At 43.2% G+C, this 13,318-nt stretch overlaps 1 protein-coding gene across 1 annotated transcript in view; it reads left to right on the top strand.

Annotated features, from left to right (window-relative positions):
• LOC121283195 (endothelial lipase-like) overlaps positions 1-13,318 on the top strand; it is a 42,309-nt gene that overhangs the window by 23,910 nt on the left and 5,081 nt on the right. Inside the window, exons 5-8 of the mRNA XM_041197447.1 lie at positions 61-285; positions 1,433-1,675; positions 3,871-3,991; positions 6,368-6,595. Coding sequence (XP_041053381.1) covers positions 61-285; positions 1,433-1,675; positions 3,871-3,991; positions 6,368-6,595 — 817 coding nt within the window. The remainder of the gene's footprint in view (positions 1-60; positions 286-1,432; positions 1,676-3,870; positions 3,992-6,367; positions 6,596-13,318) is intronic.

Genomic DNA, 13,318 nt, shown 5'->3' with positions numbered 1-13,318 from the left:
AGAAAACAGTGAGTGCTGAGGAGGCAGTTATGCATTGAATAAATCCATTTTTTTCCCCAGGTTTAGATCCAGCTGGTCCATTGTTTGAAGGTGTTAACCCTGATAAGCGACTTTCCCCTGATGATGCAGACTTTGTAGATGTGCTACACACTTTTGCATATGGTACTCTGGGAGTTAGCATTGGCATTAAACAGCCCGTTGGCCATATTGATGTGTACCCAAATGGTGGCAGTTTCCAGCCTGGATGTGGCCTTCATGATGTCTTGAATGCCTTAGCCTCCGGAAGTAAGTAGTTATTTCATTACTTTGACCCCTCCATCCTCAAATTGCTTGTAAATTGCAATTTGTGTCCATTAAGAATATGGTTGTCACTCTGATAGGTCAGTTAGTAAAATCATTGTCTGTTTATTTTATTCTTGATCGGTAGAGAGCTCTATTAATTTTTACTGAGACACCTTATTGTTAATATTTTACCTGCCCACATTTGAAACTAGACAATGAGCTGACTTAACTGTGAGTAATGTCACATGTGTCTACAAGAAAGGTCCATGGTTTGATTTCCAGTCTGTGCTGCATTGGCTGATCTCAAATTATATGACAGTTAGGATACAGTGGAACTTTTCACAGCAGGAAAAGGCCCCTAAGCCAAGGAAACATGTCCCATTTTCCAAGGTCAACTCCTTCCTTCTCCTACCGACTATCTTCTCACAATATCCTATACTTCTTTCTTTCTATAGAGTCCAATCACTTTTTTCTTGAATCCATTTACATTTCACATCAGTTGACTTTACTTTTAATTTATTACACAAAACTATTGGTTTATGCATGAAAATCATTCTGCCAAATTTTAATTTACTCGTAATGTTCAAACTATTTATTTTTTTAGTTCTGTGCCTTGATATCTGGGCCCACCAGCTGTTCTGGTCAATTTTGCCAGCTCCCTTCAAAATCCTGAAAATTCAGTTAGACTTGAGTGGGGCCCCAATATTTGTTCAGGTACATCATTTGTTCAGGGACATCAATCCTAATTGTAAGAACTCGTTGAGGTTTGACTGAAGTTTCCAAGACCCTGAAGTGAACTGATACCCATACAACTTCTATTCTCAATTGTTATCCACTGACTTTTAAAGATTATTTCTGAAGGTGTGGGTGTCGCAAATGGGCATAATTTATTGTCCATTCCTAGTTGCTTGTAGGAACTGTGTCTAAACCTTAAGTATGAATATTATTAGCTTAGCTGTGATGCCCTCCACATTTAAATAGGCCGCTGACACCCACTTCCTAGGCCACTGTTGAAGAATTGATGAGCTACAGGAAGGCAGCCAACACCCGTGGAACCGTAGCTTAACTCTTGTCAGTTCCTTCAGGAGGGGTGAGGAGAACGTGTTGAGATTGTTGAATGTTAGAATCGTTTCCTTGTTTCTATTGGCAGCTATCAGTGATGTTGTTTACTGTGAACACGAGCGTTCAGTGCACCTCTTCGTCGACTCCATCCTGAACCAGGATAAACAGAGCCTCATGTATCGATGCCCCGACACTAAGACATTCGAGAAAGGGATGTGTCTCAGCTGTCGGAAGAATCGTTGCAACAAGCTGGGCTATAATGTCAAGAAAATCAGAAGTAAACGTAGCAACAGGATGTACCTGAAGACAAGAGCAGATATGCCCTTTAAAGGTGAGCAGCTGAATAGCCTGGCATAATGGTGGATTCAATATCTGTCTAAATTACCTAAAAAAAATTTAAAAAGCTACTTCTAGAAGGAGTGGTAAGAAAACAGTTTCTACTTGGAAATGTCTCACATGTGAGATTTATATGCGCATATGCTACATTTGCTACAATCTTCAGCCAGAAATATCAACTAGATGATCCATCTCAACCAGTATCACAGATGCCAGTTTTCATCCAATTCGATTCACTCCGCATGATATCAAGAAACGGCTGAAGGCACTGGATACTACAAAGGCTATGGACCCTGACAACATTCCAGGAATAGTACTGAAGATTTGTGCTCGAGAACTTGGCGTGTGCCTGGCCAAGCTTTTCCAGTACAGCTACAACACTGGCATCCACCTGGCTGTGTGGAAAATTGCCCAGGTGAGTCCTGTACACAAAAAGCAGGACAAATCCAACCCGCCTAATTACAGCCCCATCAGCCTACTCTCCATCATCAGTAAAGTAATGGTAGGGGTCATCAACAGTGCTATCAAGCGGCACTTGCTTAGCAATAACCTGTTCACTGACGCCCAGTTTGGGTTCTGCCAGGGCCACTCAGCTCCTGACCTCATTACAGCCTTGGTTCAAACATGGACAAAAGAGCTGAACTCCTGAGGTGAGGTGAGAGTGACTGCCCTTGACATCAAGGCAGCATTTGATGGAGTGCGACATCAAGGAGCCCTAGCAAAACTGGAGTCAATGGGAATTGGGGGAAAACTCTCTGCTAGCTGGAGTCATACCTAGCACAAAGGAAGATGGTTGTGGTTGTTGGAGGTCAGTCATCTCAGCTCCAGGACATCACTGCAGGAGTTCCTCAGGGTAGCGTCCTCAGCCCAATCATCTTCAGCTGCTTCATCGATGACCTTCCTTCCATCATAAGGTCAGAAATGGGAGTGTTTGCTGATGATTGCACAATGTTCAGCACCATTTGTGACTCCTCAGATACTGAAGCAGTCCATGTTCAAATGCAGGAAGACCTGGACAATATCCAGGCTTGGGCTGACAAGTGGCAAGTAACATTTGCATCACACAAAGACCAGGCAATGACCATCTCCAACAAGAGAGAATCCAACCATCGCCCCTTGATGTTCAATGGCATTACCATTGCTGAATCCCCAATTATTAACATCCTGGGGATTACCATTGACCAGAAACTGAACTGGACTAGCCATATAAATACTACAATGGCTACAAGAGCAGGTCAGAGGCTAGGAATTGTGTGATGAGTAACTCACCTCCTGACTCCCCAAAGCCTGGCCACCATTTACAAGGCACAAGTCAGGAGTGTAATGGAATACTCCCCACTTGCCTGGATGTGTGCAGCTCCCAAAACACTTAAGAAGCTTGACACAATCCAGGACAAAGCAGCCTGTTTGATTGGCACCACATCCACAAACATTCACTCCCTCCATCACCAACGCACAGTAGCAGCAGTGTTTATCATCTACAAGATGCACTGCAGGTGCTCCTTCGACAGCACCTTCCAAACCCACGACCAGCATCAACTAGAAGGACAAGGGCAGCAGATAGATGGGAACACTGCCACCAGGAAGTTCTCCTCCAAGTCACTCATCATCCTGACTTGGAAACATATTGCTGTTCCTTCACTGTCGCTGGGTCAAAATCCTGGAACTCCCTCCCTAACAGCACTGTGTGTGTACCTACACCACATGGACTGCGGTGGTTCAAGGATGCAGCTCACCACCACCTTCTCAAGGGCAACTAGGAATGGGCAATAAATGTTGGCCCAGCCAGCGAAGCCCACATCCGGTGGATGAATATAAAATCTAAAAAATTTCAAGGCACCTCCTTCGAAAAACAAACTATTTAGTCCAAAACTGAACAGCAGGTAATTCTGTGAAACACTCAAATGCTTCTTGTCGCGTCCCCACAATGGCAGGTCAGAAGTTCACCCTGTGTTAAGAGAGGCACAACCCAAGGCCTACCAGTCCACTTACGCATATAACAACCCAAGCATTGTACTTGTTGACTTTGAACAACTGGGATATGTGCTGCTAAGTGAAAAACAATCACAAAATAACCACAAAGATTTTTAGCACCTTTGTTCCTGGCTCCCAGAACTGAATCGGATAGGGACTTTGAAAAGGTATCTATATATCTCTATGTGTTAAAATACTTTTTATACTTTTTTCCAGTTTTTCATTACCAGTTAAAAATGCACTTGTTTAGTGCAGAGGAAATACAAGATTCGAACCCCAAGTTGTACGTTAACTTGTACGGGACCAGTGCAGACAGCAAGAAGACCAGTATCGAAATGTATGTAGTGCAAATCACATGTGTTTGAAAGCCCATAGAGAGGTGATGAGCGGACATTTCTGGAATGTGTGTTTGTAATGTGAGTGGGAAGTAAGGGCAATTTTTATGTGTTTAGTCAGGATGGAGAAGTGAGAGCAGATTGAAATTGCAACCCATGGGAATAAGGCAGTGAAACTGGTTGCGGAGAGGGGTGCAGGGTGACAATTTGTTGAGGTATTTTTAACTACCCATCCACCCGGCTTCTGCCAGGCTGGCAGCATTAAAATCCACTCTAATATGTCTGTTGCTACATTTCTCAATAATAGATCCTTCCAATAATTCTTATTTAAATTTGTTTTTTTCACTTTTGTGGAAACATTCAAAACCAGCTGAATGGTGGAGCTTTAACTTAGAAAGTGACTGTTTTCCCTGCTGTATATCAAACACCATCAATTAACTGGAGCATGATTGTTTTCAGGAAACAGCTTGGGCCTTGTGAATGAAAGAACTTGTATTTATATATATATTCTTCCATGAACTCAGTGGGGGTCACAAAGCACTTTACAACCAATACTACTTTTGAAACAAAAACAGGAACAAAAACAGTAGTCACTGTTGGAAATACATCAGAAATATGTACACAGCAAAGAGATAATGATCACATAATCTGTTTTAGTGAGTTGATTGAGGGATAAATATTGGTCAGGACACCAGGGAGAACTCGCCTTCTTTTCAATGTAGTGACATGGGATCTTTTACATCCACCTGAGAGGGCAGACAGGATCTCAGTTTAACATCCTTTCTGAAGGGCAGCACCTCTGACAGTCCAGGACTCCGTCAGTACTGCACTGGAATGCCAACCTAGATTTTGTGCTCAAGTCTCAGGAGTGGGTGTGGAACCCACAACCTTCTGATTCAGAGGTGACAGTGCTACCAACTGAGCTAAGACTGAAGGTGGTGGTGGTGGTGTAGTGGTATTGTTACTGAATTGGTAATCCAGAGACCCAGGGTAATGTTCTGGGGACCTGGGTTCAAATCTCACCATGGTGGAACTTGAATTTAATAATTAAAAAAAACCTGGAATTAAATGTCTGATGATGACCATGAAACCATTGCTGATTGTTGTAAAATCCCATCTAGTTCACTAATCCCCTGTAGGGAAGGAAATCTGCTGTCCTTACCTGGTCTGGCTTACATGTGACTCCAGACCCATAGCAATGTGGTTGACTCTTAAATGCCCTTTGAATAAATGCTAGCCCACATCCCATGAGCAAAAAAAAAAAAAAATTCTGTTTAGAGTTTTATACAACCATATGCCAGGAGTCTGACTAGTTTTACAAATGAGAACAATCTGCTTTTATGGTAGTAAAAGCCCAGGAAATGACTACGGGATCTTAGATCTTAGAACTTGCATTACGTAGCCTGGTGTTTCTCAGGGTATCACTGAAATAGAACCAGTATAATAGAGCCTTGATGCTCAGTGGGTAAAATGCTTTAAGTACAGTAATGCAGAGCCTTAAAATGAAAGCAAAATACTGCAGATGCTGGAAATCTGAAATAAAAACTGCTGGAAAAATTTGGCAGCATCTTTGGAGAGAGAAACAGAGTTAATGTTTCGACTCTGCATGACTCAGTCCTGAAGAAGAGACATATGAATTTTAAACATTAACTCTGTTTCTCTCTCCACAGATGCTGCCAGACCAGCTGAGTTTTTCCAGCATGTTCTGTATTTATTTGTTACAGAACCTTGCCAGATTCAATCCCTTTTCTTGTTGGACATGGTGTCTCATGGCAACAGAGGTGGTCCATTGGGCACCTCTGGCACTAAACCTGTATCTCATGCCAGGGAAGGTTCCCTAATTTAAAAAGAAACTGATGGGTATTGATGGGCACAACTCAACCCACAGTTGAGCAAGAGGTACAGGAGAAGTGACAATGGCTAGTTGGTCAGTGGGTCAGTCTGTTCTCTAGTTTTGGAAGGATCTATCAAGCCCATCTTAAAGGGGGCCTGTCAGGATGGATAGCAGGCTGAATTCTCTGTGGACCCAAGTCAGGATCCAGGCCTGGGCCCCCCAGATGCCAAGCACCATGCTTTCTCTCCATCTACCAGCTACCCAGCAGAACCCAGGCTCCATTCAGGAAGTACCTCATCTGAGAGTTCCCTTCCCTGGCTGCCACCCTACTGGAGTGAGTTGGATGAACGTTTAACCTCCTTCTCTGGTAACCTGGCAGCAGAGTCCAGGTCCCAGATTAATTTTGAGACCTTCTGCCACACACTCCATAGAAGGTATCAGACTTTTGGGGCTTTCACTATCAATGATTGTAATGAGCAGCAGTATGATGATCAGTGAAGTTTGGAAATATGCTTTGAGGTTTCTAATTTTAGTTCTCTCACAGGCCCGAGCAAATTGCTGCGAACAGGACAAATTCCTTCCTTGTCTACTTGGAGGATGACATTGGAGACTTGCTTAGGATCAAACTGATGTGGGAAGGGTCCTCAGCATCCTGGTCACTGTGGACACAGTTAAAAAGCCTATGGTATGGGTCAAGTTCTAATGCAACAGAAGACTTGAAAGAGCTTGAAATAAGGAAGATTCGAGTGAAGTCTGGGGAAATGCAGAAGAAGTAAGTATGGACATACTTGGGGCAATTTTAACCTTTGGTGCTAGTGTGAATGGGGATGATGCAGAATTGGCTGCCAGTTATGCCCCTCCTATGATTTTTATTACCATTAAAGTTAATGAAAACCAACATAAGGATTTGAGTGTATTGGGCTGTCATTCTTTTATTAGCCCATTTGTACTATCGCCAAAAGATTATCGCCACCGTATATTTAGAATTATGATAAAGGTCAAGTGTCCAGCCTAATGAGAACCATCCACTGATTAACTTCAGGCCAGTTACACAGGCAGTGAATTTCCACAGAGGTTTTTTTCAGTACTCCCTGTGGGCCATGAGGAGCAGGGAAACTCTCCTGTAACCACTTGAGTGAGATTTCAACCTTTCCCAGACCTTGCCTGGTCTCCAACCTACCGCACCACCCATCCCCTCACCAGTAACCCTGACCACTCACCCTCTCTCCACCCAACATTGCCTTGATTGGCAGTCTTCCCCTCTCAGCCATGGCAATCTTATAGGCCTCCCAAATCCCACCAGTCCCAATTGTTGATCTCATCCTCCAACCCTCCTAATCGTAGGCCTCCCCAGATTGCCAGGGACCACCACTTGTGGCTTTCTGCTGCTGGTATTTCCAACCCCCCAGCCAGGCTGTTCAATTCACCAGTCAGCAAGTGGGAATGGAGTGAACAATTGTTAATGGGGTCCAGCTGTTGAGTTTGGCAGAACCTCCCGAGTGTCTAACCTTGCCAGATTCTTCAACTGTTTTCATCCACAGTCATACTTTCCAGCAAGTACTGGGGTCAATCTTTCAATGGTCAAGTGTTCAATCCATTGAACTGGCATTTTAGGAAGTTGGTGGAAGCAGTTAGTGTTGACTCATTTAAATACAAATTAGTTAAGTTTCTTTCAGAAGATTTTCGGTTACGGTGCTTGAATTACTTGGGTATGACATAGGGTAAGCATAGCATGCTTGGGAGGAACATGCAACATTGGACCTATGGCTCCCAAAGCTTTTCACCACTGGGGTTTTCCTCACCTTCTGGTTGCTCTGCTGTAGTTCAGTTGATAGATATTGATTGCTATGATTAGTCAACAACTCCATTATTGCAGCATCATGCAACCACCAGGATTGTGGAAGGTGAAGCAGGTAGACTGTGGCCTGTTTGTCATCTAGCCATTACCATTGTTCCTATTTTGCACTGAGTACCCCTCAAAGGGCTCTCAGATCAAAGTGAAAATAAAAATACCTGGAAAATCTCAGCAGGTCTGGCAGCATCTGTGGAGAGGAACACAGTTAATATTTCGAGTCTGTATGACTCTTCGACAGAACTAAGTAAAAATACAAAAGAGGTGAAATATAAGCTGGGTTAAGGGGGTGGGGGTGGGGGGGGGGGCGGTTGGTGGTGGGACAGGTAGAGCTGGATAGAGGGCCAGTGATAGGTGGAGATAGCCAAAAGATGTCATAGACAAAAGGACAAAGAGGTGTTGAAGGTGGTGATTTTATCTAAGGAATGTGCTAATTAAGGGTAGAAAGCAGGACGAGAAAGGTACAGATAGCCCTAGTGGGGGTGGGGTGGGGTGAAGGGAAGTGATCGAAATAGGCTAAAAGGTAGAGAAAAAACAATGGATGGAATTACATTTAAAATAATGGAAGTAGGTGGGAAAAGAAAAATCTATATAAATCATTGGGGGGGAAAAAGGGGGATCGGAAAGAGGGTGGCGATGGAAGAGAGAGTTCATGATCTAAAATTGTTGAACTCAATATTCAGTCCGGAAGGCTGTAAAGTGCCTAGTCGGAAGATGAGGTGCTGTTCCTCCAACGTCCCTATCAATGTTCCTGCTAAGCCATGTGGCTGCACAGCAGCCTGATGGGTAATGCGCAGACCTTGTCTGGGAGAAATAATGCATGGACAGGCTGCACTAAACCACTTAAAGGACCACATGCTGAAAAAACAGGCCATGCTCAGCAATTAAATTTTAAAGGGAACATTGGTCCCTGTGTACTAGTGGGTGTCTGTACCACGAAGGGGCAGTCTGGGGCACCCGCCATTTCCAAGAAGTTGGAAAGTCTGGCCCAACTTGATGGTTATGAGGTATTTAACTTATTTTAATGGAGGGGTAATGATGACCTTTTTCCATTTGTCTGGGCATGATCCTGACTAGATGCCCAGGTGGGGCCCATTTCTGTCACTTGGTTGGTCAGTATCCTCACCAGGTGTACCACTGCTGACCAAGTGTCATACCCTTCTGAGGAAGGAAGATATGGGAATCCCTGATGTAGGGAATCCTCTACACTGTCCCACCTCTGTCCTGAATTGATGGTCTTGTTTGGAACAGGTACACACTCTGCTCCTAAGAAGCCATCCAGGAAACTTCCACATAAAGCTGAGATCTGGGTTTAAATTTGGAGCCTTTCTGCCATGCTCTTATCGGAGTTATGAAGGGAGTCTGCTGGAAGGGCTACTGTTTTTCTTTGGCTCCATGGTGCTTGGGAAACAGCTCACATAATAGGTGGAATTTTCATGGAGTAGCTCTTTCTGGATTTAGTCGGCCATTTCTGCCTATTAAAAAGCTTGCACGTGAAGAAACAGAATTACTTATGTATTTGCTTGGTGTCGCTTTCCCAACTCAAATTGATGAATGGCGCTGTGTGTACAGGAGGCTTGGCCTGATCTTAATACACTGTGATCCACCTATTGTCACCATGACCTTGGAGCTCCTGTAACTATACAAGGCCTTGGCTTCATTCACGTTCTGCCAGTTGTGGTACATAGTGTATTTAATTACAAGAAGGCAGATAAAAACGTTACTGTAACACCTTTTTGTTTTTTGCAATTCGAATTCTCCCTGCCACAATGTTGTAAGTCATTTTGCTATGCTGTTTTCCTTGATTGAGTGGATTTGTTCCCAGTCCTTTCTAACCTCTTATTTTTTTATTTATAATCTCAGTGCACCTCTGTTGATCTCTCTCATGTTCCTCTTGAGTTATAGATACGCTTTCCTACTTGGGTTGCTCCCTTCTACATCCTCACTGAGTTGAAATCAGCACTTGGCACCAGTGTTTGATGCTGTGCTGGTAATACACATCTGTTTGAAAGTCTGGTTTTAGTGTAGTTTTGGGCTGAATTGCTAATTATCATAATTAGATCTTGCCTAGTGTCCTAAAGCGGACACCATAGGTGGGGAGGAGGAGAAATCCACATTGTCTTTGTCTGCCTTTTTTTCTGCAGCAACTGGTGCTGCTCAGCCTTGCCTCATGTCCTCCTCCCTCCCTCCTGCAGAGCAAGAAGTCACCTAGAAAGATGCTGATGACCAAACACTTCTTTTCACCAGGTGACTCCTATAAGGTAGAGTAGCACAGCACTTGCTGTTTTTAGGTGAAGATTGCAGAGCATTTCCAGAATAAAAGTTGATAAGAGTGTTGATGAAGTCTTGACCAAGTGTCACAGAAAGTTTCCCAACACATGTCAAAGATTCTCTTCAAACTTCTAGCAGCAAGTGAACAGTAAAGGGTGATATACCTTTAAGTTGTGCTCAAAATCCTCAGCAACCAATCAGTTAGTCGCTATTAGGGGAGGGTCTTTGGTCAAACACTATCCACCAAAATGCTGTGTAGCCTCATTAATGAGTGTGCAAGCAGGAAATTTAAGCTTCAATCAGCTGCTTAACAATCCGGTTGCATTGCAAACTTCAACTCCTTTTTCAAGATGGTGTCTTGCGCTAAACACGAGCAAATCTGGCGTTTCAGTTTAAGATGCCACCTTGGCCACACCGAAGCTCTTTAGTGTCACAAGTCTCTGGGGAAAATCACCCCTTTGATTTTCCACCTCGGATTTTCTTAATGCATAGAAAATCCTTTGCTGATGCTGCTTTTGTGAGAACTGGACAGAATGGGTTAATTTACAACATGACATTTCCACTCCTCTAAGGACATATTCTCAATTCTGTTCTGTCTTAATTCTCAATTCTGTTCTGTCTTAATTCTGTGACTGGAAGTCTGTTTCCAATGGGGTTCTGCAGGGCTCGGTGCTGGGGCCCTTGCTGTTTGTGGTGTACATAAATGATTTGGACTTAAATGTAGGGGGTATGATCAAGAAGTTCGCGGATGACATGAAAATTGGTCGTATGGTAAATAGTGAGGAGGATAGCCATAAACTGCAGGAGGATATCAATAGACTGGTCAGGTGGGCAGAGCAGTGGCAAATGGAATTCATTCCAAAAAGGCGTGAGGTAATGCACTTGGGAAGGGCTAACAAGGTAATGAATGATATGACCCTGGAAAGTACTGAAGATCAGAGGGTTCTTGAAGATACCTGAAGGTAGCAGGGCAGGTAGATAAGATGGTTAAGAAGGCATATGGAATACTTGCCTTTATTAGCTGAGGCATAGAATAAAGAGCAGGGAGGTTATACTGGAACTGCATAAAATGTTGGTTAGACCACAACTGGAGTACTGCATGCAGTTCTGGTCACCACATTATAGGAAGGATGTGAATGCACTGGAGAGGGTGCAGAGGAGATTTACCAAGATACTGCCTGGGCTGGAGGGCATGAGCTATGAGGAAAGTTTGGATAGCCTGGGATTGTTTTCCTTGGAGCAGTGAAGGTTGAGAGGGGACCTGATAGAGGTGTATAAGATTATGAGGGGCATAGATAGAGTGGATAGGAAGGCACTTTTTCCATTAGTAGAGGGGTTCAACCAGGGGGTAGATTTAAGGTAAGAGGTAGAAGGCTAAGAGGGAAGTTGAGGAGAAATTTTTTCACCCAGAGGCTGGTGGGAGTCTGGAACTCACTGCCTGAAAGGGCGGTTGAGTCAGAAACTCTCATAACATTTAAGAAGTATTTAAATATTCACTTGCATTGCCATAGCCTCCAGAACTATGGGCCAAGTGCTGGAAAATGGGATTAGTGTAATCAGATCTTTGTTAGCCAGCACAGATACGATGGGCCAAATGGCCTTCTTCTGTGCTGTAAACGTCCATGAGTCATTCTTCGTTTGACAGCTTAGCTTAACTCACTCTGCATGAAACTCTGGGGATAGGAATGGGAGGATTGCATCCTTACCATTTACATTAATAGATCACAAACTTCTAAGTTTTACACAAGTTTTTCCTCCAATCAAATTCATTCTATGAAAATCCTCCTGTGCAGACTTACTGCTTTATTTTCTTGATTCCTGCTTGCTGTATGTGCTGACCCTGAGAATTTGTAAGGCCCAATCAGCCTGCACACCAACTTTTTAATAGGTAGTTCTATCTTTTGTAATAATTGTTCCAAGCACCTACTTACTGCCTTATAATCACAGTCATGGATTCACAATCAGGGTAAACTTTGTTTTCAATACATTCACTGGATTAGACACTTGATAATAATTTGGAACATGAATACTACTTAAAAAAACCCCACCTCAACCCCTCAGTCCTTACTAATTATCATCCATCTCCAATCTGATTCCTCTCCAAAGTCCTTGAACATGTTTTCTTCACCCAGATCTGAGATTATCTCTCCTATAACTCTGTTTGAATCCCTCCAATTATGTTTCTGCCCCTCCCACAGCAATAATGCAGCCTTGACTAAAGTTATGACTGAGATTCTCTTTGATCATGATTGTGTTGCAATATTCCCCCAGACCCTCTCGAATTCTCTGCTTCTGCAAGTCGGATCTTGCCATCCTCCTCCAATGCTGTTCCCCTGTTGTTCAGCTTGTTGGAACTGCCCTCACTTGCTTTTACTCTTATCTGTCCGATTGTAACCATCCAATTGTAAAGCATCTTTGGTGATGATTTCTCTTCCCATCCATAACACGTCATCATGGTAATTCTCTAAGGATCTATCTACATGCTGCCCCCTGTCAACATGATCCACAGGCATAAAGTCAGCTTCAAATGTATACTTATGACTCCCAGCTCTACCATACTGCCAACTTTATCATTTCATATGTGCTGTCAGACTACTTGCCTGGTATTTAGTCTCGGTTGAGTTGTAAATTCCTCCAACTAAACATTGGAACGACTAAAGCCTCGATGTCTGTTCCCTGCCACCAACTGTATTCTCTGTCTGGAAGAGGTTCCAGAAATAGGGAGGGGAAAGGTTTAAATTTGTAAATGAAAACATCAAACTTGAGGTGCTAGGAAGTCAGGAGCCAATGTAGGTCAAGGACAGGAGTGAGTGGGATTTGGTGTGGGATAGAATGTGGACAATATTGTTTTGGATGAATTGAAGTTTACAGAGTGTAGAGGATGAGAAGCTGCTAGAGGAGCATTGGAATAGCTGAGTTGACCGGTGACAAAAGCATGAATGGGGATTTCAGCATCAGATGGACTGAGTCAGGGGCTGAAATAGGCTAATTCATGGAAGTAGAAATCTGCAGTCTTTATGATGAAGAGGATTGGAGGATCAGTTCTGGGTCAGATAAGAAGCTAGAGGTAGTGAACAGTTTAGTTCAATCTGGGACATTCAAAGGCATTTTTCTTTACATTCTCAAGGAAGACAACTGTATGTTTTAAAAGTTTTAACTGGATCTGGCACACTTTACACCTCATAATGTGAAGTGTCAAAAACAAATGAAAAAGAGAAAGAAAGGCAGTCATTACATTTATTTCCTAACCTAGAGCCAGAAATGCATAAGTTTCTTCTAATCTGCAGACCTTTACCGAATAACAATTAAACTCTAACCTCGGGGTCTTTTAGCGATTGGATTTTGTGGCTTTAAGGCACAGTTCAACTAAAA

This window comes from Carcharodon carcharias, chromosome 1 (assembly GCF_017639515.1).
Source record: "Carcharodon carcharias isolate sCarCar2 chromosome 1, sCarCar2.pri, whole genome shotgun sequence".
Taxonomy (NCBI): domain Eukaryota; kingdom Metazoa; phylum Chordata; class Chondrichthyes; order Lamniformes; family Lamnidae; genus Carcharodon; species Carcharodon carcharias.
This window is presented reverse-complemented; position numbering and strand designations above follow the sequence as displayed.